This window comes from Purpureocillium lilacinum (genome assembly GCF_023168085.1).
Source record: "Purpureocillium lilacinum CBS 284.36 DNA, scaffold_6, whole genome shotgun sequence".
Classification (NCBI taxonomy): Eukaryota; Fungi; Ascomycota; class Sordariomycetes; order Hypocreales; family Ophiocordycipitaceae; genus Purpureocillium; species Purpureocillium lilacinum.
Window position 1 is genome coordinate 371,610 of NW_027072116.1, and position 26,967 is coordinate 398,576.

The 26,967-nt window shown below is 59.6% G+C and overlaps 5 protein-coding genes across 5 annotated transcripts; 3 read left to right on the forward strand and 2 right to left on the reverse strand.

Annotated features, from left to right (window-relative positions):
- Window positions 1-3,245: 3,245 nt before the first annotated feature.
- Window positions 3,246-3,849, forward strand: PLICBS_008042 (uncharacterized protein; the record flags this gene model as incomplete). Its single annotated transcript, XM_018324481.2, has 3 exons — window positions 3,246-3,402; window positions 3,609-3,770; window positions 3,845-3,849. 3 exons carry the CDS (start codon window positions 3,246-3,248, stop codon window positions 3,847-3,849), a joined length of 324 nt encoding a protein of 107 aa, XP_018177660.2.
- A 249-nt stretch (window positions 3,850-4,098) lies between these two features.
- Window positions 4,099-5,990, reverse strand: PLICBS_008043 (uncharacterized protein; the record flags this gene model as incomplete). The annotated part of the gene is made up of 3 exons (XM_018324480.2): window positions 4,099-4,179; window positions 4,237-4,400; window positions 4,454-5,990. 3 exons carry the CDS (start codon window positions 5,988-5,990, stop codon window positions 4,099-4,101), a joined length of 1,782 nt encoding a protein of 593 aa, XP_018177659.2.
- Window positions 5,991-7,816: 1,826 nt separating this feature from the next.
- PLICBS_008044 (uncharacterized protein) lies at window positions 7,817-8,284 on the forward strand (the record flags this gene model as incomplete). The annotated part of the gene is made up of 1 exon (XM_018324479.2): window positions 7,817-8,284. One exon carries the CDS (start codon window positions 7,817-7,819, stop codon window positions 8,282-8,284), a length of 468 nt encoding a protein of 155 aa, XP_018177658.2.
- Window positions 8,285-8,747: 463 nt separating this feature from the next.
- On the forward strand, window positions 8,748-10,420 carry PLICBS_008045 (alpha-1,3-mannosyltransferase-like protein; the record flags this gene model as incomplete). Its single annotated transcript, XM_018324478.2, has 3 exons — window positions 8,748-8,958; window positions 9,059-9,691; window positions 9,777-10,420. The coding sequence occupies 3 exons, from the start codon at window positions 8,748-8,750 to the stop codon at window positions 10,418-10,420; spliced, it is 1,488 nt and encodes a 495-aa protein (XP_018177657.2).
- Window positions 10,421-11,283: 863 nt separating this feature from the next.
- Window positions 11,284-15,064, reverse strand: PLICBS_008046 (uncharacterized protein; the record flags this gene model as incomplete). Its single annotated transcript, XM_018324477.2, has 2 exons — window positions 11,284-14,644; window positions 14,796-15,064. 2 exons carry the CDS (start codon window positions 15,062-15,064, stop codon window positions 11,284-11,286), a joined length of 3,630 nt encoding a protein of 1,209 aa, XP_018177656.2.
- Window positions 15,065-26,967: the final 11,903 nt, after the last annotated feature.

Consider the following 26,967-nt stretch of genomic DNA (forward strand, 5'->3'; position numbering starts at 1 on the left):
CATCCTGCTAATCGCCATCGTTGCCAGCTCGAGTGCCCAAGCGAGCACCAAACTCCGGGACGTCCACTGCGGTGGCAGCAGCTGGTCCAGAGACCAAATTACCCGTGCTATAGAGCAGGCCAAGGCGCTCCGCGACTCCGATTATGTTTACCCTCGCCCGTTCTTTAACAGAGACATGAAGGAGAAAGTCCTTTTCAATGTCGAGGGTCAACTCTGGGAGTTCCCTCTCACTGACCCTCCGTGGACCAGTATGTGTCTCCTTTAGGAGCTTTCTCAGCAAGGAGTGCTGGATTCGTCGACGCAGGCTTGTAGCTAACTGTCCTAGATGGTGTGAGTCCAGGTACTTTTCGAGTGATCATGAAGGAAGACTTCAGACATGTTGGGGTTACCAACAAGAAGCCTGGTCTGCCTGGGGATATTTACAGATGCTAGAACTTATGAACTTTGAGAAACGGCTGTAATGACGCACTCTACCAGCCTAACTTGGAGGATGCATTGGTGAAGCTAAGTCGGTCACATGTAAGGCCAGTGGCATACGCTTTGGCAGGCACTGCGTGCAGCCTCAAATTAATTGAACCGAGGCTCACTGTGTTGTTTTATATCGAGCCGTGGCTGTCATCCTGTGAGCTCGCTCGCATATGCCATGCAGCAAAACGGCGCGCACGTCATGTTCTCTCGGTGAACGGAAGTTTAGACTGCTGTCTGGCGAGTAATGGCGCACTGACGTGGTAGGACGTGTCGAGACATGGAGCTGGCGGTCGGAGCGACACTTATTTGCAGAGACCGCGTCATCGCCACTGTCACCAAGAGTTGGCCTGTTTGAGAACTGGATCGAAGGAATGAAGAGCGTATCGGTACACAGGATGGTACCCGTAGCAATAAGATCTGCGACTACGACATAGTAGTAGCTGAAGGAAGCAGCGACGGCAATGAGAGAGGCAGCACTCGCAGCGACTCTACAGCAGTGCATGTTGGGTCCAACAGCAATCAGGGACAGCGGGAATTGAGGCACAACCCCGTTAGGCTACAACAGCAATGCGCTTAGGTCGGCATGCAACACTTGCCTTTGTAGGCGGCTACATTATACATGTTCCGTCTTGGTACATGTGACAGGGGGCTGGCATTCAAACGGTCGTTTCATGAGACATCAGCCACGTCCAGGGCCGCATTTGCAAAAACGCCGAGGCGCATCCTCTCACAAAGCGAAGTTAGAAGACATATACTTCCCAATGCTGTGACGGCTAACTTACATAACTAGTTCTAGGACTTATCTAATATCCCTTCTCCTCGAAATACTCGGACTATATAACATCGACAGCGCCCTGGTGAAAACGTAAACAATGAGGCACTTTCCTGCTCACCAATAGACACGGTTCCCTCTTCTGCCTCAGAACACTGCCTCAAAATGAGACTTCCACTTGCTCTGATACTCCTCTCGTCCACTGCATATGCCGCAGTGCCTTCAGTACAGGGAGCCACAACAGAAGATGACGCCGAAAAATACGTAGCCGACTTCAATCGACAGGTAGACAGTGGAAAGGTATGCTTTTGCCTTGACTTTGGCTAGACCCCAGGCTGATAAGACAAAGTGTGATCCGAAATCACAGGGGTGCACTTTTCTATGGGCTTATACCAGCCTTTATGAGGCTGCACAAGGGCCGAAGTGGACACGTCAGATCCGGAGCAGGACGATCAAGTGTACCCACGGAACGGTAAACATCCCCTTTGCATTTGACAAGGAACCAATTGCCAACTCATGTTTGTTTCGCTTCTAGTGTACTGCGTCGAACGGAGTCTGTAAGCTTCAGAAGAACCAGCTTGATGACAGCGTCACGTCATTGTGCCACTAGCAATTTTCGCGGTACGAAGACTATGCGGCATGGGAAGTAGTTTAGACTTGTCGGAGACACAATGAATATTTCGATTAGGAACAATTGATCCTGATCGGCGGCCATGTGAAGCTGGAAGAGTCGAGATCAATGCTCCGTCATCGTTCCTCGCGAAGACTCCGTCTGGTGTCCTTGTGGACTGCGAGTGCAAAGGCAATTTTGCTGGTGCACTTCAAAGTGGTCAGCATAGATTGGACCAAAGGCAGATTCCCCTCGCTGATCCTGTTTCCGCCATCGCATCGAGGTCCGCCGCGACTTCACAACGCCACATGACCAATGCAAATTACAGGAACGATCGGGAATGTAAACCTTCTTCAGCCATCTCGTCCTCCACGCCGAGAGCACAGCGTCTTACGGGCACTGCTTACAATTCATGTGACGGGAAACTCAAGTACGCCGAGCCTATCGGTTCCGCATCCAGTTCTTCGGCAACCAGCGTCAATCTGATTCGATCCACAGCCCCGATCTTCACGGCTTGTGTACGGCATCTCGCTCCCCGCACGATCACGACAGAGTGCTTCCCTACTCTTGCTTACATGTATCAGCTCGCCCAGGATCCCAGGACATCATTCGTGGCTGAGTTCGAGGTCCACGCAGTTGCCGTTCTACCCAGTATTCCTCGACCGTTGTAACATGAATGCATACCAAGGCATACTTCGGTGTGCGTAGCTTTGGGTGTCTTCCCCGCCATCCACTCACCAGTCGACGCCAAGTGCTTGTCTGCCTCACAAGGACTTTCCTGCATGAATGTATCAAGGCACGAGCGCGTATTACTCACGGCGGACACGGTATCCACTACAGTGCAGCTGGACAACCGACAGGATGTAACTCCCTCGAGCGCAACGGTGAGAGCAAAGTGGGCGCCGTTCGTTTGTTTCGTTGATGTTGGCTGGCGTGGTCGTTCTGCCTCACGATTCGTAGCATCGGCAATTTATTGCCGGCGTTGCCTCGGCTTCAAACCCGCGATCTGTTTCACGAGTCCCGAAGGTAGCCATCGTGGGGTGTGGTCGGTGTGTTACCTTCCTGAGGCGGCGCGTATGCATGTTGCCTGCGGGCATGCATTGGAGCCCGAAACGGGTCCGTACATGGCCTTGGCGTGGCTGTGTCAACTGTGCTGTCAAGGCATCGCGTAGTCGATGCTTCCCGACACGTGTTGACACAAATCCCTCACGGACCATCTTGAAGCAACGCAGTCATGCCATGGCGGGGTTTGGAAGCCCCTCTCGGCCATCATGTATAAAGGTCTACTCCTCAACTTCCGTGATGGGAGGACCGAGGAGTTCATCGTTCGCGCGTGTCACTCCTGTCTAGTTCCCACTATTACACGAAAGCTTTCTCAAGTTCGAACAGCCCAACATGTCTTTCCGCCAGTCTGCCTCCAACATCCGCGTCGACGACGGCCATATCCTTCGCGCCTCTATCCAGAACGGCAACGGCGACTGGGTCGACGCTGAGATCGACCTTGACGGGTTCATCGGCAACAGCAACGGAAGGTTCGAGTGGGGTGGTGAGAGTATGTCCCTGTCATTCAGAAACCTTGCGTCACCGCTACTTCTAAGCACATGTTCTCGACTTCCCTTTTTCACAAAATACCCTTGCCCATCTCCACCCAACGACGTCTTCAGCCGCAATCATCCACAAGCGTGGTATGATCTAGGACACAGCGCAATCTAAACGAAGCAAACTGCGTACTGACATTTTGTCTCTCCGCCCTTAAAGACTTCAGCCACTCTGCCGAGGATATCAGGTTCAGCATGGAAGGCGCCAATGGGGACATCCCTGTTCTGCGCGCCCGCCTGTCCGACGTGGATGGCAACCTTCACGATGCCGACATTAACCTGGATGAGCGCATCGGCAATGAGGATGGCAACCTCTCCTTCGGTAAGCATTATCGGCCACCTTCCAATCACAGCATCCTGCATTTTTTGTGGCTTCCCATTGACACTTGAATACAGCGTAATTGGTGCATTGTTCAAGTCGAGGGCGAAGCAAATGGGCCAGTTCTGCCATCACGGAAGCCATTCCGCCTATTGTGTAGCTTGTATAAGTGAACTAGCCGTAAAAATGCACTCAATTCTGAAGTCAAACTATCGCGAACTACATGTGTGGTTCATTTGATGTTTCTGGCCGCGGGTTCATGCAAGCCACATGCGCGAACGCTAGCGCTGGGCCCTATAGAAGCGTCGAAAGTAACACCACATCAGCCCTATCACAGCCTGCTTGACACCAGATAGGGAATGTTCTGCGCCTCGTAAAGATCCTTGTGGTCGCTCTTGATGAGGTCGGCGCCCTGAAAATCGCGTCAGTAATGTAGAGCCAGCGGTCACCAGCATTCTCTCGCACTCACCTTCTCGCCAATCATGTACACAGAGTTTTGGATGCGACAGTCCGGGATGACGGGAATGACAGACGCATCTGCCACGCGGAGGTTCTTCACGCCATGCACGCGCAGGTTGGAGTCAACGACGCCTTGGTGGATGGACTTGGAGAGACGTGCCGTTCCGCAGGGGTCTGGAGCAGAGGTTAGCTGACTGCAGACTCAGAGGTTGAGGATGAAAACTCACGGAAGCCAGTCTGACTTCTATCCAGGACAGCCCTCTTCATTTCCGCGTCGGACTCGAGGGGCATCTTCCACGGATACTCGGACACGACGATATCCTTGAAGCCCGCGCCGGTCATCAGCAGGTCATAGGTCCATCGCACTCCCTCGCGCATAGCCAGGATATCGAGATCGTTGCCAAAGAAGTTCAAGTTGATGTTGGGTTGCACCAGAGGGCTGGACGAGTTCAGAGTAACCTCGCCTTCGGACAGAGGCCGAAGAAGATCAACAATTACGGTCATGTAGCTGCCTTCTTCAGGGACCGGGTAATGCCACTGAAACGCGGTGCTGAACATGCCGACAAAGTCAAGCTCGAAGTGAGGCTGGCCGGCGGGACCAAAGGGGTCCAAGCCACCGTTTGCGGCCTTGGCGGCGCGGTACTCCTCATGCTTCTCAAGTCGCTCATCAATGCGAGGGAAGCCAACGAGCTCCAAGAGCCCAGAGCCGATGGGACCAGTCCTGTCGCGGTTGTAGGCGGCAACTGCGTTCTGCTTGAGGGGACCGTCCCGAAGAATGTAGTCATCCAGGCCGTAGCCATCCTTGATGCGAAGCACAAAAGGCACAATTGGATGATCGAGGAGATGCTGGCCAACATGAGGCGAGTCAACCTGGACGTCAATGCCGTGTCGGGCCAATTCTGCTGCAGGACCAATGCCGCTCAGCATGAGCAGCTTTGGTGTTTCGAACACGCCCTGCGACAGGATGACCTCGCGACTCGCGTAGACGCTAATCTCGGTGTTCGACGCCTCGCTGACGACAGTCACGCCCGTGCAAGTCTTTGTGGTCGGGTCGATGATGAGCTGCTTCGAGCGGACGCCGTAGATGATGGTGACGTTGGGCTTGTTCTTGAGGTAGAGGAAGCTACCCTGACGCTGGCCGTCGTAGATGGTGTCCACGCAGTGCGTGAGGCCACGCATTTCGCCCTCGTATATGTCCTCGGTCAGCCGCTCGCCCTTTGAGACCCACGCCTCGGTGAGCGCATCACGGAACGGCTGCATCTCCGGGACAAGATCGGCGTGGGCAATATTCACGGGACCGCCTGTGCCGATCTTGCTCAGCTCGGCCGGGTACAGCTTCTCGTCGTCGTGGTAGGTGGCGCACTTGCGGAGGTAGTCCACGCAGCCATCCCAGTTCCAGCTGGGGCCGCCAAACTCCTCCCAGACGTCAAAGGTGGGCTTGGATCCCGGGATCCAGGTGAAGTAGTTGGCGCACGAGCTCCCGCCGAGGACCTTGCCGCGTGTGTTGGGCTTCTCAATGCGCTCGTAGTCATCGCGCTTGATCATGGTCGACTTGTAGGCCCAGTCGTGCTTGCTGCCGCGAAGCCCAAATGCCTGTGACGGGGTCGTGATCTCGGGGACTTGGTCGGGGTTGGGCACGCCGGCTTCGACGATGAGGACTCGAACATGGGGATTCTCAGCCAGGCGGCCAGCGACTGCATTGCCAGCTGTGCCGCCACCAACGACGATGAAGTCGTACTCGTTGCCATTGGAAACCATCGCCATGACTGGTGGTGTTTAGAGGTCTCGGGAAGTGATAATGGCTCGGCTGAAGTTCAGAATTGTCTATGCAAGTAGAGAGAAGTTGTCGATATCGATCAAACACCACATTCCATGGACAGTCGGCCAGGCCATACTTATACGACCTCGAGCCGGCATCTCTCCGCCGCATCAAGCCGTTGCCGTACGGACTCGGGCCCGATAGCACCGTCATACCGGCCATGCCGAAAGTATGGAGTTGCCTGGCTGAGAACCTGGAATAATGTCTCAATGCATTCAGTTCCCATGCTCTGAGGCAGAGGCGACGTCTGAACTCGGGCGGTAGATGCTCGGCAAGATCCGAGAACCGCCAGCGAAATGTTCCGGAAGCCCGCGGCGGAATTCGCTCGGCATCTCACGCTGGTGGGCCATGGTTCAGCCACGGCCATCAGCCCGCCGCCCGGGATTCCCTCGGAGTCTTTGCGCCAGGGCAAGCACATTGCATAGCGACGCAACGGGGCATCTAAGTTCTCGGAATTGTATGCCGCGAAGGCTCTGAAGTCCTCTTCTCTTTTTTGCTCCGACGCGCATTACAATGCCGGTCTTGCGGTAGATCAACTTGCCGCTTGACGCAAAGTCTCACCGGAACGGCTCACTCGGAAGGCCAAGGTCCACAATTACGTAGAGCGTGCGAATGTTTCGAACTCGCAGCATTTTGGGCATTGATTGCTAGCGAGAAAAAAGAGTTCCTATTTGCAAAGTGCTACGGCGGTTTGGGCCATGGTTCTTCTATTACTTTACCGTACTGTAGGCTCGACTTCAAGTATTCGCGCGATGCAGAACGAACAAGACACGGAGACTCGGAGTAAAGAGAGACAATGGAGATGTTGACACGAGACGCACGGGTCAACAGAGGCAGATAGGTAGCTTCATGAGAGCGTCGACGGGTAACATGGCTACATTGCAAACAAGTGTTTTCATGGACTATCCACTCGGTCGCTTCTGGCGGGCCGCAAGCCGCTACGACCCCCGGTCGGGGCTGTCTCGGCGTTCAAGTTCTCGTTTCATTGGTCATATAGCTCTAGGCGCCTTGCATGCGCGTTTAAGACGGGCATTCAGTTTAACTTCACTGCACGTATCATAGCGCTCGGTGTTGCTATGGCCTCAATTCACAGGTCCCCAGTGCTTCATGGACGGTTCAGCCAGGTGCCGTGGTCTCTCCCCATCGCCTTCCAACAGACTTGGCAGCAGACGACAACAGCATGTTTACAGGGTAACGCGCAAGCAGTACCTTCTCTCCGTATCCGCTGGCGCTGATGCAGTTGTGGTCTGGTGACAGCCCCAACTTCTGCAAGTCGACGTTATTGGAACTGACGGCAGGGGTCACCACGGCCTCATGACCTTCGCAGGCGCCTTACGAGTCCTAGGCGGAAGAGAAGAGTTGCATTGATAGGACGTCAGGCTGAGCCTCAACAAACCACCCATGCCACCGGTCTCAGAGGCCCTGGCCCTGGGTAATCTGACATGATCCGGCTGCCGCCTTCCCGCACCACCGGCGATATGAAGTAGAAAAACGCATCGACTATTTGGGCATGTTGCAGAAGCACGGTTGACTCATTGCTGCTGTGCGACGTGGACGCAGAGCCACGGACTCCCCCGCTCAGGTTCTCATCAAGTATAAAGCAATAGGTTGCCTGCGCTTGCTCAAGGGGTCCTTCGTCTTTTTTGCTTGACCTCTTCGCTCAACTGTTGCGCCATTTCGCAAATCCCAGCACAAGCTCAAACAACGCTCACGGCAAACGCCACCGCACTACGGCACGATCACGGGAGAGGCACCAGACGTTCGTGTGACAATGAAGAGCGACTGGAGCAAGCCAGATCTTCTGTATCGCGTCAACTGCAGCTGCTGTTCGCAGGCGCCCACCGTCGAGGGCCAGGACATTGTGGCCCGCTCCAGCGCCAACGTCAACCTCTTTGCGCAGCACGACGAGAGAAAGCTCGAGGAACTGAAGAAGTGCTTCGAGCAACACATGGACTGGTCATGCAGAGAGCCGTCTCCGTTCATGTCGGCATACGGCGACGAAGAGAAAGCAAGGGAACGAGCCGAGCAGCGCGTCGACGACGAGCACCTCGACGTGACTGTGACGACAATTGACGCGAGTCTTCTCGGCAAGGGAGCTGTCCGGCATGTGCTTTCCGTGAGGGCCCAGTTCAACATTCAGCTCGAGGAGAAGGTGTATTATGCTGCTCAGCACGAGTTTCTCATTTTGCACCGCGTTCCCAAGGAGGCTATTCTGGATGTCGAGCTGGTCGACTCGTGATGGCGCGGCCGCTTCGGCGTGCCTGTCGTCCTGGATGCGGCTAGGATGCAGTGGCATGGCTCTGACGAACGCTGTCTGGCGGATCGAGGCTGGCAGGGTTTGAGAGATTCGAGAGCGTTATCATGTAGACTGTCGTGGATAAGTAGGTAATTGATGGCCTGTGTATATGACGTTCTAGTCAAGATTATATTGTGAGTGGTTAGGGAAGGGATTGTTGCTGTTTAAGCCAACCAAACGTCCACGGGACCGCGAGATTCAGGGCCGTGGTTTTAGCCCGAGCGCATCTTCACTCGCTGCCCCACCATAGCTCCAGCGGGTGCGCTAGCCACCTAAGTTAGCGCGTACCTACCTGAACTCCCCCACCACCGAATCCCATCTCCAACGTCCGGCGCACCTTCCAGCTGGCAACTTCATACCTCCAGCTCCCATCAACACCATCTCTCTACCCACACCCGAGGCAGCAATGGCGACGCAGAGCCCGCCTGCCACCGGCGGCGGCAGCGGCAGCGGCAGCAGCGCCGGCACCGTCGTCTTCTTCCACCCGGACCTGGGCATCGGCGGCGCCGAACGGCTCGTCGTCGACGCCGCCGTCGGCCTGAAGCAGCGCGGCCACCGCGTCGTCATCTTCACCAACCACTGCGACCCCTCGCACTGCTTCGACGAGTGCCGCGACGGTAGGCTCGCCTCCCTCATCCATCCAGTGCCCCCAAAGAGAGGGAGCAACGGAAAAGGGAGAACAAGCTGGCTGACACTTCTCTCGTCCTCACCCCGCAGGCACCCTCGACGTCCGCGTCCGCGGCGCCTGGCTCGTCCCCCCGACCATCCTCTCCCGCCTGTCCATCCTGTGCGCCATCCTGCGCCACCTCCACCTCCTGCTGCACATCACGCTCCTCACCACGGAGCTCGCCTCGCTGCGGCCCCGCGCCGTCGTCGTCGACCAGCTCTCCGCCGGCCTGCCCCTCCTGCGCTACGTCCTCGACCGCGGCGTCCCCGTCCTCTTCTACTGCCACTTCCCCGACCTGCTGCTCGCCCGCGGCCGCGACGCCTCCCTCCTCAAGCGCCTCTACCGCGTGCCCTTTGACGCCATCGAGCAGTGGACCATGGCCTTTGCGCACGCCGTCGCGGTCAACTCCGAGTTCACCCGCTCCGTCGTGAACAAGACGTGGCCGCGCCTGGGGAGCCAGGTCCCCATCAAGGTCGTCTATCCTTGCGTTGATGTTGATGCTGCCGCTCGCGAGGACGCCGAGGTCAAGGCGTCGGCAGGCAAGGGCAAGGAGCTGCTGGGCGGCGACAGAATCATACTCAGCATCAACCGCTTCGAGCGCAAAAAGGACATTGGCCTCGCCATCAAGGCCTTTGCCGCCATTCCCGTCGCCGACCGCAAAAACGTCTGGCTGGTCCTCGCCGGTATGTGTCCCTCTCGCGCCCCGTCACGGGCCTTGCTATGCCGGCTTCCTTGCCCAACTGCCTTCTCATGACTGACCTCATCCAGGCGGTTACGACCCCCGCGTCTCCGAAAACGTCGAGTACCACACCGAGCTCGAAGCCCTCGCCTCATCCCTCTCCCTCGCCCACCACACCATCACCCCGCCCTCCAAGTCCTCGCCCGCGTCCTCCCCCGCGTCCACCCTCTCCGCCGTCCCCCCCTCCGCCTCCGTCATCTTCCTCCTCTCCGTCCCCTCAGCCCTCAAGGCCGCCCTCCTCCGCTCCGCCTCCCTCCTCGTCTACACCCCCTCCAACGAGCACTTCGGCATCGTCCCCCTCGAGGCCATGCTCGCCCGCGTCCCCGTCCTCGCCGCCAACACGGGCGGTCCCGTCGAGACCGTCAGCGACCCCGCCACCGGCTGGCTCCGCGACCCGGACAACTCTGCTGCATGGTCCGCCGTCATGCGCGACGCCCTCGCCATGCCTGCGTCCCGCCTCACAGCCATGGGCGAGGAAGGCGCCCGCCGCGTGCGGGAGCGCTTCGGCAGGGACAAGATGGCGCAGTCGCTCGACGACATCCTCGGCGAGATTCGCGCCGCGAACCCCCGGCCACCTTTTATCAACTACATCATCAACTTGGTGTTGCTCGTCGTATTCTTCTACCTGGGCCTCCTGCTGGCTTCAACGTATAGGCGCTTCAAAAGCGGCTGACCTGCAAGCCAGGGCATCGCTTCATGTACATATCTCTCTTAATCAAGCAATCACATGAAATTACCCGACAGGGTTCATAGACAAGCACGCTTTAAGCCTCGAAGAATTGCACAGGTTGAAACAGCCAGATGGCGTTTCACTCACTCCATTGGGATATCATCGCTGCCTATCAAACACCAACACTCGCTGTCCGTCCGTGTCCCTAATCAACCATATTCCACGCACGCCTCCATGTCCCGCCAGTGTATTCGTCTCATAGCCTCAAAATCATCCTCGGCCAGCCCCAGCACCATCGAAATGCTGTCTAGCCCGCGCCGTACTATGCATACTGGTGTAGAAAAGAGAAATAAAAAGAACATGTGGCAAATGCTGCAACCATCCTTCGAAAAGAGGTTCGTGCCTTGCCCAAATGCTCAGGCGCCGTTGAGAGCCCGAATCCCTTCTCAAATCCTCACGGCCTCGAGTATGTAACGCACCGGCACCGCCCCATGCATGCAGTGATGATTGTGTGCGCTGGCCCGTTCCCGTTGCCCTCCGCATGTCCATGCCAATGCTGAGACGAAGGCTATCAATGATCATGTGGCCGTCCATATTCCAGCGTATACAGAGTACACGTTCACCCAGCTAGTGGCGCTGCCGCCACCATGGGTATGAAGCAATAAGAAAGGGAGCGTTGGCTTCCCAGTGGTATCATAAGGTGAACTCAGAGTGTGAGTGGGTAGATCCGGTGTCTAATGTATATAACGACGCGCCGTGGGGCTTCAACATGTGCGGAGCAGGTGTGCAGTCTAGTGGCCTCGTCATTTCCAGAATGATTCGTCCCATGCACTTTGAGAGTTGGGTGGTATATGAAGTGCTGATCGTCACGGCTCTGGCTGGAACGAGCTGTCGTCGTGGACGGGCACCTTCTTTGCAGTCTCGTTGCTGGCTGTGCTGGCACCCGTGTCGCGTCTCTTCGCCTCAAAGGGCCGGCTGGTAGGCGCTCTGGGAAGCAATGAAGTTCGTTTGCGTGATTTGGCCATGACGAGGATGTCATCGTCGCTTCCGTCCTCGTCAGCATCGTCCGGGTGCGAATCTGCCGCGATAGTCGAGGGGCTCTTAGGCTCTGCTGCAGGAATGTGCAAGGGCCCGCTTTCCATGGCAGTGCCATTCTCAAAAACCCGGTCCTGGTCCATCGCCAAAGCGTCCTTGGCCAACGCCGGAGGTGTCTGGTCAGACGAGTCAAGTCGAGGCGACCGGCTGTTGACGACGCCGGGCTTGCAGAGAAGCTCGCCCTCAATGTCGGCCGAGATGGAGCTGGCGCCGCTGAGCAGTGCTGGCAGAGATGGGTCCGATTGGTAGATGAGCATGTGGTGCGGAGCGTTCTTGGGAGGGATATCCGTCGCGACAGGACTGGTGGTCTCGCTAGGACTCGTCAAAGGTGTGCCCATGCATTCCATGGACTCCATGCTGGACGATTTGCATGAGGTCATGGTGTTGCCCCGCGGCGGCGCTCCGGAGTGCCCAGCCCAATCTTGGGGCTGAGGCGACGGTGGGCAGGGGATGTTGACAGGATCGGCTGCCACAGGCTGAGCAAGCTTGTCCGGGCTCGACGACACACGATACTCAGTCTGCCTGGAGCTGGCGGCGTTCTCCGGACGATGAGCTGTCTGGGGTCTCTCATCGAGCCGAAGGTGCTGCCGCGTGCCGAAGTTCGGGTCCGAGTTGGGCTGGCCGTGCTGATATGCAGCCGTGGTCTTTGGAGAGCTGGACAAGGGCGACGGGGTCGTGGTGTGTGGATACTTGCCTCTGCCAAGGTCCACGGATCGCATCGACCGTGAGTGTCTGGGTCCCTGGATGTTACCCGGCACGTTTGCGTTTGTCAAGCCGACCTGAGCATGGGCTCGCTTGTCTGCGGAGCCGAAGAGCGTCCGGTCGACCGAGATTGATCGACCGTTGTCCTCGAGGTGCTGCTCCAACTTGCGCGAGGTCCGTCTTGCAAACTCCCCGTCATGGAAAGCGTCGCGCTGGTGTCGCTCGGAGTGCGGCGTGGCCGGCGTAGATTGGGTTTGGGGCAGGGGCGGCACCAGACTCAAAAAGTTGTGGCTCATCTTGTGCTGCACGTTGTGCCGTTGGAATCGCGTGCTGCATCCAGTCTGACCAGCGGCCGCATGGCTTGACTCGGTAGACGCGAGGCCCTGCGGCTTTTCCAAAGGAGGAAGGACGGTTGCCAACGGGTCGTATTCGACGCTTTCTGTTTGGAGGTCGACCGTCGGCGCTGATGGCGCGGCGTGGTGCACGACAGAAGGGTCCTTGGCAGTTTGGGAGAAGTAGTCGTCTCCGCGAATGCTCGCACGCCTCTCATTGGAGTAGTGCGTGGGGGGCGCCGTGTGCTTCAGCATACTGTCGCCGGCGGAGCTGGCTGCGCTGCTTGTGGCCCTGCGCCGAGACTTGCTCTCACTTCGCTCTACCAAAGGGTGTATGACCTTGCCGACAGCCTTCTTCATGGCGGAGCGCGCCCGCTCGAGGAAGTTCAGAGGAACAACGGCAAAGGACATGTCCTTCTCGTCAACCTGAATCTTCCTGCCGCACGAAGGTCTCGCAGGGTCCGTGTCGTCGAGCCAGCCAACGACATTGGAGATGCCCTGGACAACCCACGGGTGGCGCTTAATGTCCCGTAGCCGAATGCGCTTTTCGGGGTTCTTGACAAGCATTTGACGCAGCAGATCGTACAGGAGGTTGTCGACGTCTTCGTACTCGAGGTCATTGTCGTCACGATACGGGTGCGCGTTTTGGCGCTTGTACAGTGACGTTGCCGACGGCGAGGTAGAGGGATCGACGGGCTTGAGGCGCTTCCGAGAGATGTGAACGTCCTCGGTCGCAATTTTCCTGAACATTTGAAACTCGTCCTCGGCGAGGAAGGGGATGCGAGCATATATCAGACAATAGAGTGTGACGCCGAGAGACCAGACATCGATCTGCTCGGACACCTTGGGTTGCTCTTGCTTATCGATGTCGGTATAGCAAAGCTCAGGGGCAAAGAAGGCCGGTGTGCCGACAGTCTTGGCGAGCTCGAGGTCGTCGTCGAAGTCCTTAGCTTCCGATTCAGACACGGTCTCGTCCAACTCGCCATCGCGGATGGGGCGGCCGAAGTAGGACACACCAAAGTCGGAGATCTTGACGCGGTGATCCCTGCTCCAGAGCAGATTGGCGGGCTTGATGTCGCGGTGCACGACTCCTTGGTAGTGCAGATACTCCAAACCCAAGACTGTGTCCCGGAATGTAGAGCGCGCCTGGTCCAACGTGAAGCAGGGCACGAAGGAGAAGTCCTCGGCAAAGGGATCATGCGCGCGGGGGTTCCAGTCCACCGAGGACATGTGGGAGATGATGGAGTCTGCCATACTGGGAGATCGCCCTCGGAAGGTTCCCTCTTCAGCGTAGGCGCCGTACATGGTGCCTTCGAGAGCGGTCGTGGCCGTAGATTGCGGGACAGGAGTCTCGATTTCTTCGGGCCAATCGACGTTCTCGTCGAGTTCTGTGGGCGCCAAGGCTATCGACGTGATGGACAGCGAGCGAGAGGGTGCCAAAGACGATCGACGTGATCCCGGCGGCGACGAGTGCCCGTCAGTGACGGCAAAGTCTTCGCGCGAGGGGATGCGTGACCAGTGACCGGCGCTGCTGCCGCTCTCGTCTGCCGCACCGTGCTCGACGCTCCAGTAGTCGGAGGGGCCGGGAAAGTGCTGCGCCATCTTGGCCCTCTTGAGCTCTTTGAGGGCCTGCCGGCGCTCCATCATCTTGTTGTACTGTTCCTCCTCGGCCGTGGGAGCCTCGCCCCGGATCTCGCGCTCGATGCGCCGGCGCTCGTACTGGCAGATGTGGGGGAGACCCTTCTTGCGCCATACGACCTCGCCCAGCTCCACGTGCTCGAGGACCATGTAGATCTTCTTGAGCTCGGGATCATCGATGACTTCGAGAAGGGCGACGACGTTGGGGTGGCGGATCTTTTTCAGGATGGCAATCTCCTTCTTGGTCTTGTCTTGAGGGGACATGGCGGTGACCCTGCCAAGCCTTCGCTTCTTGGAGAAGCGCGGGATGATCTTGATGGCGACGTTCTCGCCGGTGGCGGTGTTGCGGGCAAGCTTGACCTTGCCGTGCATACCGCGGCCGATCTCTTCGATGACTTCATACTGGTTGATGGACTTGCGGCCGGTGGTGATGTCGGAATCGATGAGGGCTTTGTGCGTCCTAAAGGCACATTGTCAGCACGCGGGGGACGGAGATTCGAATGGCAGTGGCAGCCGAGGCGCCAGAGGCTTGGTGCGGTCTACACCAGTCATGACATGGCGACACACGACCGCGATGTTCAGGCAACAGGACTGGAGGGGCAGCCACGTACTCTCGGACTCGGTGCGTCTGCAGCGGGTGCAGATACGGGCTCCCCGCAGCGAGGGCCGGCGTATTGCTTTCGCTGATGGACGTGGTCGGGAGTTGGCGAGGGTTAAAGAGCCCCGGGGAGGAAACGGGCGTGGTGGGAGCGGTCCTCAACGGCAGAGAGGCGGAGGGAGGGATGTGAGCGTGCAGCGGCGGCAGCGCGGTCGAGGGGCGGGTAGGCTGCGGCTGCTGCGGCTGCTGCTCCGACTCCGGGTGCTGCGAGGAGGAGTCCATGATGTTGGTTCTATCTCAACGTCGTGGGCGCTCGGGTCGACATTCTCGAAGGAAGATCGTCTGCGAGCGACGGGACGAGGAAGGGTGACAGCGGCCGGGCGTCAACCGGCAAGTCTATCGCAGCATTATCGGAGAGAAGGAATCCGGCGGGGTCGGCGGGTCGAGCGTGTCGTGTTGTTTGAGGAACGGGCGCCCGATGATGGCAAAACAAAGTGGGAGGAAGAAGAGGCCGAAGAGTGTGATCTGGCGGGAAGACGTTGGAGAGAGGAGTCGATTGCCTTTGGGGACAAATGGATCAGCAGCAGGCTGGTTGAAGTGGGAGTGGTAGCGGCGCTGGTGGAGGACGAGGTGGTGGTGGTGGTGGTGGTGGTGGTGGTGGGAAAAGATGGAGGGATTGAGAGGGGGCCCACTCGATATGCAGCAGCGTGGACTCGACGAGCGAGAGGGCGGAACACTGGCTGGTGGTGGTGGTGGAGGTGGTGGTGGAGGTCACTCTCTCGCCCGGGGCCTGGTCGTCGCAGCGGGTGCAGAGTGATGGTGATGTGACGTGCGGTGCAGAGCCCAGCAGGAGCCAGATGCAGAGCCGGGCTGGCCGGTACGTACCTGCGCAAGTACCCGATGTACCTCAGACGGCGGTGGACAGTGCGCAGATAACGGGCGCCGGTCGGAGGGTGCAAGAAAAGACGCGCAGGGGGGGCGGGATGGAGGGGCACGGCGCCGCGGGCTCTGCGCCTGCGACGGCTGGGTTGGGGATTCCGGCACGGTGAGGCTTGGGCGAGGTTGGGAGTCGCCCTGCGTTGTCGCGGCGGCGGGCGGGTGGTGTGACGCTGGATCAGGCCGTGCGGTTGGATTTCGGGACACTGTACGTACCCGGCCCAGGACATTGAGTCTTCAAGAGTTGCTGCCGGGCGGCCAGGATCGCTGGGGCGGGCGGCGCGCGACCTCAGCCTGACGTGCGTCCATGGGCTGGCGGTACAGGTGCAGGTGCAGCAGGCGCAGGCAGGTTCTCAGAGGTGTCGTGTGTGTGCGTGTGTGTGAGTGCGAGCGAGTGGTGTGTGTGGGTGCGCGTACGATGGGTGGGGCCAGTGGGGCCGTTCGCCGCTCGGACCAGTGCAGGGGACGGGAGGCCTGGAAGGTGCAGCCCAGGTGCGCTGCGGGAGGAACGACGGACGACGATGGAGGCATGGAGGGCTCGCCGGGCTGGCTGAGAGTGCCGAGTGCGGTGCTTTACATTGCAGCGCTGTGAAATACGGACGGCAGCATCACTGCTCTGGAACGCTGCGCCGGGTGAGGCTTCGTCGGGCAGCCCAGACCCAGTAATTCTCAGGCGGCAGCGGCGGCGGCGGCGGCGGCGGTGGACGACGACGGGCTGCGGCTCGGACGGTAATAAGGTACCAAATTTCCCTTCCGGCACTGTACGCTGGTGCCTCACCGGACGGTACGGTGCGGTGCGGTGCGGTGCGGTACGGTGCGGTACGGTACCTACGGTTTGGACGCTGCTCGCCCATCCGTGGATGCCCGCCCGCTCGCTCGCTATCAGAGCCCGGCAAGCCTGGAAGGGGCGGCGCGATTGGGGCGCTGCGTCTGCCAAGACCAGCTTATCGCCCGCGGCGGCGTCATTGGCCCGCCGGGATTGGCAGTGGCTGCCCCTAAGGCACGGCCAAGGTTGGCGTGCCCCAACCCCTACTGCAGGCCAGCTGCAGGCGGGCGGCGGCGGGTGCAGCTCTAGCGCTCGACTGGGCGTCGGCGCCCCCTGGTCGCTGGGCTCATCAGTCGGCGACCATCAAGCACCCACGAGCGAGCCAGCCGGCACGACGATGGTGGTGCAGACGGCACGGCTATCGGGTTGGGGAGCTCGCGCGCGACGGGCGCCCAGGTCCAGGTCCAGGGCGCCAGGGCACCACCCGGGCAGGGGGTGGAAGCAGGTTGATGATCGGCGCTCGTTCTGTCGTGTGCTGCTCGGCATCCAAAACACCCCGAGTTCTGAACGTCGACTCCCGTCTGACTGGCTCGCTGGATGATAAGGCAGCAGGACGCGCATCGCGAATCTCGCAAGCAGGCGGCCGCTTCATATTCGAGGTACCTTGGTGATATGAGGCTCCCAGCGCAGAGCACTGCGTGGTATGTAGGCAAGACAAGATTGCAGTGGGAAAGGGTTCCGCCGCCTCGCCGTCGCCGCCGCCACCGTCGACGCACGCGCGCAACCAAGGTTTCCGGGACGATCGGCGGCCGTGGCACGTCGGCTGCTTGGGGCTTGCCTGCTTGCTTGACTGGCGCTTTGCTCCCATCTGCTTGCTTCCTCAATCCTGCCCGGCATCGCGACGACGCGCATGGCGGGTATCCGGTGGTTCGTCCCCAGCAGTTGGGCCGCCCATGGAGCTCAAAGAACTTCCACCGTGCAGCACTTCACCAAACCATGCCATGCCATGCCCCCCTGCCAATATGCACCCGGGCATGGTTTTTTTTTTCTGCTGGGAGCCAGTCACAGCACGGGCCGAGGACGGGCGCTGGCGTTTTTTTGGCTTTCTTATCGCAGTGCAGATCCAACGAAACACGCCACTCAATCCAACGGCTTTTTCCTTTCTTCTTACTCTCTCCAATCGGTTGACTGACAGGCTCGCGAGATAGGTATGGATATGGATATGGGATATGGATTGCAGGACACATTCATCAATCGCCCGGAGATGTCCTTGTCCCGTTTGATGTGTGTGCGTATGTGTGTGTATCTGCGGCTGTGCCGTAATTAGCAGCAGCAGAAGCTGCAGCAGTAGCATCATCCAAAGCCGAAGCGCCGCCGCGGGGTGACGGGAGGGGAGGAGGGTGGCTGGCGGCCGAATTCCAATTCCCGCCGGTGAAATTCCATCGTGGGGCGGCTGGCTGTCGACCTCACCAGTGAACGACTCAGCGAGTGAGCGACTGTCAAAACGACAAGACACACGCACGCGCGCATAGGGGGACAAAGGAAGCTCGCCTGCCCGCCTGCTGCTCCTCGTTGTCTCATGCCCGATTCGATCAAAGCCGAGATGCAGCTACACAACTCCCGCATTCGTGCCGGATCTGGGCCCGCCAGGACCCCCCGACGACCTGCGACGACGCCGCCGACGACGACTCGAAGCCCATGGCGGGCGCAATCGCCTCGAACCACGTATGTCCAGTGCGAGCCGAGCATCGTGGCATGCCTCCCCCCTCTCCCTCCTGTCGTCTCTCCTCTCTCTCGTCTCGTCCGGCGCTACGCCTCCCGCCCGCCCGCCCGCCCTTCTTGGGGGCAAGCGAACGAGGCAAGGCCGCGCTCGTGCTACGTGGTACTTGGTCGTAGGAGCAGAGCACCGGGGCTGGTAGCTGCTCCGAAGGCGAGACGCTAGATGCCCCCCCGCGGTCCGCAGCGAGCTGCCATCGCGTTCCGTCGCAGAGCGGCTACGACACTGCGCAGGCGGGTGCCCGCGAGACAGACAACCTCACGATGGCTTCGTCGCCACGGCGATAACGGCCTGGCTGGCTTGGGCTTGGCTGCCGGTGCTGGTCCTGCGCGGCCGTTGCTGGCCAGGGCAGGGCCCCCCCGGGACTCTGTGCCCTCGATGCTGTGGATGCATCAAGCGTCCAATGCGGCCCATCACCAATGGCGCAACGAAACAGGGCCCCCCCTGAGGCCAAGGTAGCACGGAGCGCCAGTTGGGCCGCCCGTCGCCGAGCTCGCTTGCCGGCCGTGGATGGGATGGCATCACGGACCTGCGATCTCTGGCTGGGCGCCCAGTCCGCTGTCGGGCCGCGGTGCAGGACCAGGCGATTATGGACTAATGGATTTACACAACTGCAGGCGGAACGGGGCCCAATAGGTGCGAGGTCGGTACTATTACCCGCTTGGCATTGGCAACGGCTCCAACCCCCAAGATGCCGACATGCCATGCCATGCCATGCCACGGATTGCATCCCATGCAGGCAATTGCTGCTGCTGCTGCTTTGATCCCTGAAGTTGGTGCCCCTAACATGCCCGTCCATGTCTCTGAGGTCTGCTTGGCACAGCGCTGTGCCGGGCCGCCGGTCAGGGTGCCGTCGTGCCGCGCCTTCATGCCCCCGAATCGATGGACCACCCCTCCTCCATCCTTGGGTGGTTCACGATGCTCGCCCGCCTCGTCCCTTGGTGTTGACTCCTGGGCCGGCCACGGGCAAGTCAGCTGGTCCGTGCGCCGACCACCCTTTGTGCGATCGACGGACATGGGCTGGGGCACAGAATCGACCCAGGATCCATCCATGCAACAGCGCCCACGATGGTCGCGAATAACGGGCTGCGGCGTAGGTACCTTAGCTGCCCGCCCCCCGAGCCGAGAGCCCACAGCGGGCCGTCCAGCGGGCGGGTCCGCTGCTTATTAGAATGTCGTGTCGATAGTCGACAGTCTGTGTGTCCATGACTCGGAGGGCGTTCCCGTGTCCCTCAGAGCACGCAGAGAGCGGCATATCAGTCTACTGCATCCTGCTGAGATGTCGTGCTCCGTTGCCTTCACGTAAACTGTAATGTTTAATACTGTGTCGTGCGAGGCCCTGCCCGTCCGCCACCCGGCGCGAGCCCGCATCCGCCGCCGGGCCATCGCCCTTCGTTTCAACCACCGGCGATGATGCGCTGGCGCGACGTGCACGCCGCGACAGGACGGCGCTGGTCGTGAGGCGTCCATGCCGTGCCTCCCACGTCCCCCAGCGGCCTGGACCGTGGCTGCATCCCTCTTGTTTCGCATGAGTATCCTCGTCCCGCCCTCTCTCGCGTGGGGGACCAAGGGGCCGGCTTGACGCGGCGCAAGAGGGACGAGGGACGGACGTGCGGACGGGCTTCGATGCGGCTCAGTCTGCGACTGTCCGACCGTCCGTCCATTCATTGATCTGGGGGGGAAAGTGGTTTTGCCCGCAGGCACGGTCGCACAGAGTCGCACACGCAGACACCACGCGCGGGCGCCCACGCGCACACACACATGAGGATCGTCGAGGCGATGCGAGTGCTCACCTTCGGCTTCAATCTGCCAAGCCTGGGCCGGGGGTGGCACGGGCTGCAAGCAAGGCAGGCAGGGAACCCCGACGCCAGGGACCCCTCACTCACTGCACTGAATTGTCATCGTCGTCTTGGTCGTCTTCACCACCTCCACCACCATTGCCATTACCACCGCTGCCACGGCGGACCACTGCCCTCCGTCCATCGTCGTCCGCCGCCGCCATCGCCGCCGCCGTGGCAACCACTACGCACCCGTCCTTGGACGGATGACGATGGGCGTCGCGACGGTTGGCGCGGGAAGCGAGCGACCCGACCCCCCACAAGCGCGGGCGCCGCCATGCCCCATGTTCATCTCTGGCTCTTGCTTCATACGTTGATACAATGCCTAGGTACTGTCGCCCTCGCCCGTGTGGTTCCCGACGCCATGCGACGCCATCGTCATCATCGCCGTCTTGCAGCTGGGCCAGCCATCATCCTTCGGGCGTCGTACAGACTGCGGAGTACGTACATAATACAAAGTACAGAGACCCGTGGGGTTTGGGGGGATGGACCCTGCCTCGGGTCGCTCAGGGCCCACGCAGGTCAGAGAGCGTCCCGTGCGACGCGACCAAGTGCCGACGACTTGTCACTTGTTTGCGCGACCAACGTGGGCCTGGATACCGGGGACGGACCAGTCTTCACGTCGATGTGATTTGGAGAGAGGGAGGACCCCAGTTGGGCAGCCAGATGAAGCAATGTACCTGGACGCCTGCGAAGACAGACTGTCGGACTCGGATATGCTTGATGAGGCAGGCGCCACGTCAAGCGTGCCAGCTGTGCCTCTGCGCACTCGTAGATCAGACAAAGGATCAGAAGCGTGGAATCGCGCTGCTGAGAGGCTGCGCTCGCTGACATCTGCAGCGGCCCTGCATCATCAGCTCTCGTGCCTCTCCGGGGCAGGCAACGCAGCACCGTCCCTCAGTGGGAAACCTTTTGGGCCTGCTGCATCCCGCCCAGGGGACGGAAAAAGTGATGTATCACCTTGCGGGCACCGGGCACCTCCAACAGCAGCCCCCCAGCTCACTTCGTTCCCCTTGGCTGCTCGCGACGAAGCCAGCCAGCCATTCAAGCCCACGCGAAAGGGCCGCTCGACTTTCGATTTTCTCGGCGGCTTGCCTGCATCCGGACGGGCGCGCAGCTCGCGCCCCTGACGCACAAGGCGTTTCGTTCGACAGGGTGCTCGCTCCGAGATGTGCGCGCATCTGGCGTGGGTGCTGCAGCACGGATCACGGCCAGCCCGGCAGGTGAAGCTGACGATGGAGGCGGGAGGAAGTTGCTTCGTTGGATGACGCTGATGCAGGCGCACGCCGCAATGGGCTGACGATAGTATTGCCTGCAAGGACGAATGGTCGTCTCGATGGTCTGAGCCTCGGAGGGACGGCGTCGGTTTCGCGGCAACGTGGACGCCGGCGTCGAGAGCAAACGCGACGGGCCCCGCGTTGCCGTGCATGTCGTTCCTCGGTACCGGTACCTTGGGTGCGGGTTGGAGGAAGCGCTTTCTGCAGCTGCCAAGTGGTTCTGTCGCCGGGCCGCAACACGATGGAAGCCCCCATCCAACAACTCCATCCCAGAGGCAACAGCGCGGAGCGTGGCCGCACAGACGCCGTTTGTCCGATGCCGCTACCAGCGGGATACATGATTAGGTACCTACCTCACACTTCATGGTCTTGCAACAGCGTGGCGCCTGGAGCGACGAGTCCCGCCCAGTCCCAGCAGCTGCAGCTCGTGCAGCGCCAGCGCGTCGCGCATCTGGAGCTGACGTTGACGCGGCGCTATTGCCTGTCGTTTCCATCTCGTTCAGCTGTTGGCCCTCTGACGACGCTCCGCAGACATTATTGCCTTGGTATTTCCTTTTCCGGTCGCCGTTGTGGTCCTGCACCGAAGCCAAGTAAACCAAGCTCGTCTACTTCCTACGTATCGGCGCTCTGCTGCAGCGGCATCTCCAAGCGTAGATGATAAACGAACCCGGCAACGCATGATGTAGTTGCTCTCGCGCCGCAACTCTAATGCTCGCGCTTCAACAGGCACAAGTCCGCTTTTCTTCAGCAACTCTGGCGCCGCCCTGGGGCCTGTGCTCCGTTGATTTGCCTTCGGTCCTGCTTGCACCTGCACCTGCACCCGCCCGCTCGGGACGGCGAGCGACGGGCGGGAGGGGAGCTTTGGCGCGTGTCGATCATCGACGCCATGGCGTACATCGCCCACGCCGGAGCAACCACTCCCCCGCATGCCTCAGCAAGCTTTCGGGTTTGTTCGAGCCTGGCGCCCTCCCTCCTCCCCTCATCACCATCGTCCCTCACTCCACATTGGTCTGGATGGTCTCGGGCCCGTGACGACACCACCACCCGTTCGTCGCCTTGCTTAGCGCGGCCTTGGTGGCGCTGCCCTTCGCCGCTGCGCTGGGTTGCCTGCTTGTCGGTTGCTTTCTCTGGCCTGTCATGTTGTCGTCGCCGAAGCTGGTTGGACGCAGGTGAACCATCCAAGTTGGCCTTTGTATCCCGGCCGGCGCCGTACAGTGTGTGCGTTTTGAGGTGACGAGGCGACGAGTGACTGCGAAGCACCTTGGTGGCTACAAGCTCGCGGGTTGCGTGAACGCGGAATGGGCACGCGGCGGCGAGGCTGAGGCCTGGAGCTGGCCTTGCGCCCTGTTGCTGCGGCTCGACGCACCACATGTCTGTTGGTGAACGCATATGTGATACCATGATACGAGTGCCTACATACGTACAACCGCCTTGATAGTTCGATGCATATGGCGCTCGTGTTCAACGACGATGGAGCGGCGATGTTGTCACTCGTTTCGTGGCGGCATGCCTGCTCGTTAACGGCGAGAGGGCATGACTCTCCCGCCGCAGCCGACCGTCTTTGTCTCGCCGGGGAGGACACAATGTCTGGATCGTCATCGCTGTTGAACCCGCGCCGCTCGCAACTCTGGGGATTTCGGCACGCACCCCGTTTGGCCCACCTGGAGCGCAACCCACATCTTGCCCGTCCGTCTTCATCGCCCCTGCCTCCCCTCCCTCCATGATGGGCGAACGCGCACCACAGGCCTCATCAGCGAGTAAGACGTCGTGTCGACGGCATGGGGGAGGGTCTTCGATCGTGCAGGCAGGATAAAGAGGCAGCCCAGTCTTGATGGAGGTTGCGGCTCGAGGGAGGAGGGTCACTGCGGATGCGAGGCTGCTACCCTGCACCACGGCCGGCCCGCGGGGAAGGATCAGGAGACCCTGAGGATGGGTGCGGTTCGGCGCGCCCATTGGTCCGGCGGGGGAGTCAAGACGGCTAGATGGGAGGCCCGTTGCGACGACGCGTTGCCACCGTGTGTGTCTGGGTGACTGCGCGTGGGAGGTGGCCCAGGGCATGGCCGGGCTGGCATGTGCCTTGACGCCAGAGCACGGGATGCCCGTCCGTCTCGCCCGCCGATGGACAGGTACAGTACCTTGCTTTGTAAGTTGCGGTCCCTGGATGCGTTGTTTATGCGGACTTGGCATGGCATTATGTCAAGTGTTCACCGGCGTGAGCACCATCAACCTGAGGCAGTCTGGTGTTCGTACGGAGCTCCCTCGTCCAGCCGACCAGGTCGTCGACAGCAGGCTTCAAGGCGACATCAGACACGCAAGCGCTGATGCAACAGACACCCTCACGAGCCTAACAATGGCCCCACCGCATCGCGCATGCGGGCATGACGCACGTCTACACATACATCAAGTACTTGACGTCTTCCCGTCATGCAGGGAACGCGCAGCGGCAGGGATATCCCCCAAGGCCATCCATCCATCATCCACCACCCATCCATCCCCAACCGGCTTTAAACCGAGCGCGAGCTCGGGGTCCGGTCGGCAGTAGCAAGCGCACATCGGGTCTGCGCGAACCAAGGGCCATGGGAGGGGGTTGCCATGACGGCCATGTGTGCACGAGTCGATACTGCTGCTGTCGATCCTGGGGTCGCGGGTGTACCGGAGACTCTACATACGAACGGCATGTGGTGTGCTCGGCTCAACTGGGTGTAGGGAGTCGCAGGCAAATGAGATATATGACGCGTTTGATGGGGGCGCAATGGTGGCGATGGACGAGGATTCCTCGTGTCGACGATGCGAAGGGGGCCGGTCCACCGACCGCGGGATACCCGGCTTTGCCCCAGGTCACGGTCCGGAACGCATGCATCGCCAAGCACCTCCATCGTCTTGCATCATCGTCGTCGCCGTCCTGTGCGGTGTGGGCCACATGACTGTATTGTCCGTTGCTCCTTCGTACATGTGTGGATGCCTTATTATATCTTCGCCGTGGATGGTACTAAGCTGTACATCGTCCCTGCATATCAGGGCCTTTCCTTTACGAAGGAGGCAGGCCAGACTTGAGCTGGCAATGCACATCAGAATGTGAAGGATCACGTCCTGTGAGTCATGGGTGGAAGGAAGCCTTCGGCATGCCCCGACCGACGTACTTGAGTCGCCCAACCGCATGTTGCTATTCTCAGTCCCCACTCAAGCCGCTACGACTAGATGATTGATGGAACTTGAACATTGTAGCGGTGTCGCCATGAGATTCTGAAAATAAATACCACGTGAACATGTCCAGCACGTCGACAGTTGCTAATTCTATCCCCTGGCCAACCACCCGTTCGGGCCTCATAATATATATATTGGTTTAACAATTCATACACTCACTAAGGGATTGTGGCGCAATGGTAGCGCATTCTCTCCTGTCTTGACGTGCGGCCCCCTCCCAATCATTAGGCATCTGCTCGGATTGATAGGACCTAGAGAGAGGTTGCTGTTTTGAGCCTGGCTCCGTCTATTCTTTTTGCCCTGTGACGGTACAGGCGGTGGCAGGGAGTGTGCATCGAACGTTTCGTCGTGCGGCGGGACTCCCTTTTTCCGTCATCTCGAAGGAAGTCCCCTGAATATAAGAACCAGCCGAAGCCGTGATATATCCGCGATGCATGAAGAAGTACGCCGCCTCTTGGGGGCAAGGAGGGTCCGCGGATTGCTGCCCTGTGGTAGGTTCTGATAGCGTAGAACGTCTACGGATGGTTGGGGGGCGGGCAGATGTGGGCAGCTGCCTAGCACCGATTGATGGATCGACTGATGGCGGGATGGGGGCAACCGTAACTTGTAATAGCGTCGGTCCCACTAGCTCCTGAACTGAAGCCTGCATCATCTGTAGCTTCTTCCTTGACGATGTTCCACAGGAAATGTGCCGTTTCGCTACTACGAGTCCTTGCCCAACTCGCCCGCGGCTACTTCCACCAGGCCTACCGGGAGCAGGCATTTCTGAGTGTATGCCCCTGGCCCTTGCTACTACGACGAGGCTTACCTAGCCGGCCCGGGAGCACTTGCACCAAGCTCGTGGGCGGACAATTCTTCATTTCTACGCCCTTCACCCTTCGCTACTACGAGGCGGTCCTCGTGGTGTCCCCATCACAGAGAAGCGCCGCGGCAGACTCACGAGCCGAAGCTCTGCATGCGATCCTCATCCGACGGGCTGCTCCATGGCTGCGCCCTCTGCAACAGCGCGGGCGAGAATGGAGACGTTCTATCGAGGAGTCTCTTCCTTTCTACAATCCTGTCTCTCTCCCCGATTTCCCACACACTCTAAGCTACTAGTAGACGATCCAACACCAACGCATCCAAGGCAGAACCTTGCCGCCGCCCTCAGAGGACCCAGCGTTCAGACAATAGCTCACCTAACGATAACGCGAACTAACGACGCAGCAGACTCCTCATGACCTCCCTAGGGGCTCGTCCGAGAGGCCACTATCGGGCAATTTGTCTTTCGATCACCTCGGGGTAAGCATCAATGATGCTTCAGAAAACAGAACTCGTCAATATGCTGACTTGACAAACTGTAAGAGGAGATGATTCTGCCTCCATGGCTTTCTCCCGCGAAGCCGGACATCGTCGCCGTTGCGACCAGCGAGCTTCACATCGATATCTAGAATATCCTTGTCTAGAATATTCTTATGAGACATCTTATCGGAAAATTCGTCTTCCGGTATCGTTCTTGAGGTAGGCATACTCCGGGGAGTATTGTGCGTCGATACGCTGACCTTGCCCAAAGTGCGAGAGGAGATGATTTTGCCTCCTCAACGATCGCCATCTCCAATGGCGCTGAATATCACTGCTTTTATGATCAACGAGCTTCGCGCCATAATTTACGATATCATTGTAAAACATTTTATCGGACAGTTTATCTTTCGATATCGTTCTCGAGGTAAGCACACTCCAAAATTTGTACGTCAATGCGCTGACCTTGCAAAGGCTACGCGAGGAGATGGAATCCGTTGCATTGCTGGACCATCATCGAGGAGTATGAGGCCCATGGCCGACGCAAGGCGGACTGGCAAGTAGCACTTCTCAGAGGGCGGTGGCCGGCTGGTCACCCCTCCCGTGTCGAAGTGCTCGAGGATGGAATCCACCCCAACCAACACCCCTATTCCACCCGTTGAGAACCGATTCCGAGGAAACGTCTGCCCACGGTGAGCTTGGTGGGGGTGCTCAGGGGCCAGGTGCATCGCAAGAGAACCGATCCCGTCCCTTGAGGAGGCCGAGGACATTGCCGTCGACTCGCAGTCTACGCGTGTTCTACGACCAAACCGCGAGCTAGCCGCGCTGATCCAGAAGGCCCGCCAGGAGGCAGCAAACCGGGCATACGACGTCGTCATCCCAATCGACTCGGACTCAGAAAAAAAATACAAAACATAGCAAATCTAAAAAGAAAATAGAAAAAAATCGACCCGTAACCCTCCATTGGTTCGTCCTGGGGGGCGTCGTCGGTCTGAGGGGTGCCGTCGGCCTTGGGGGTGCTGCCGGTCTGAGGGGTGCTAGGGGGGTGGCCGTCCGCCGCCGCCGATTGATGCTTTCCACTCCGGGACAGCCTCAGCAGGAAGCACCTG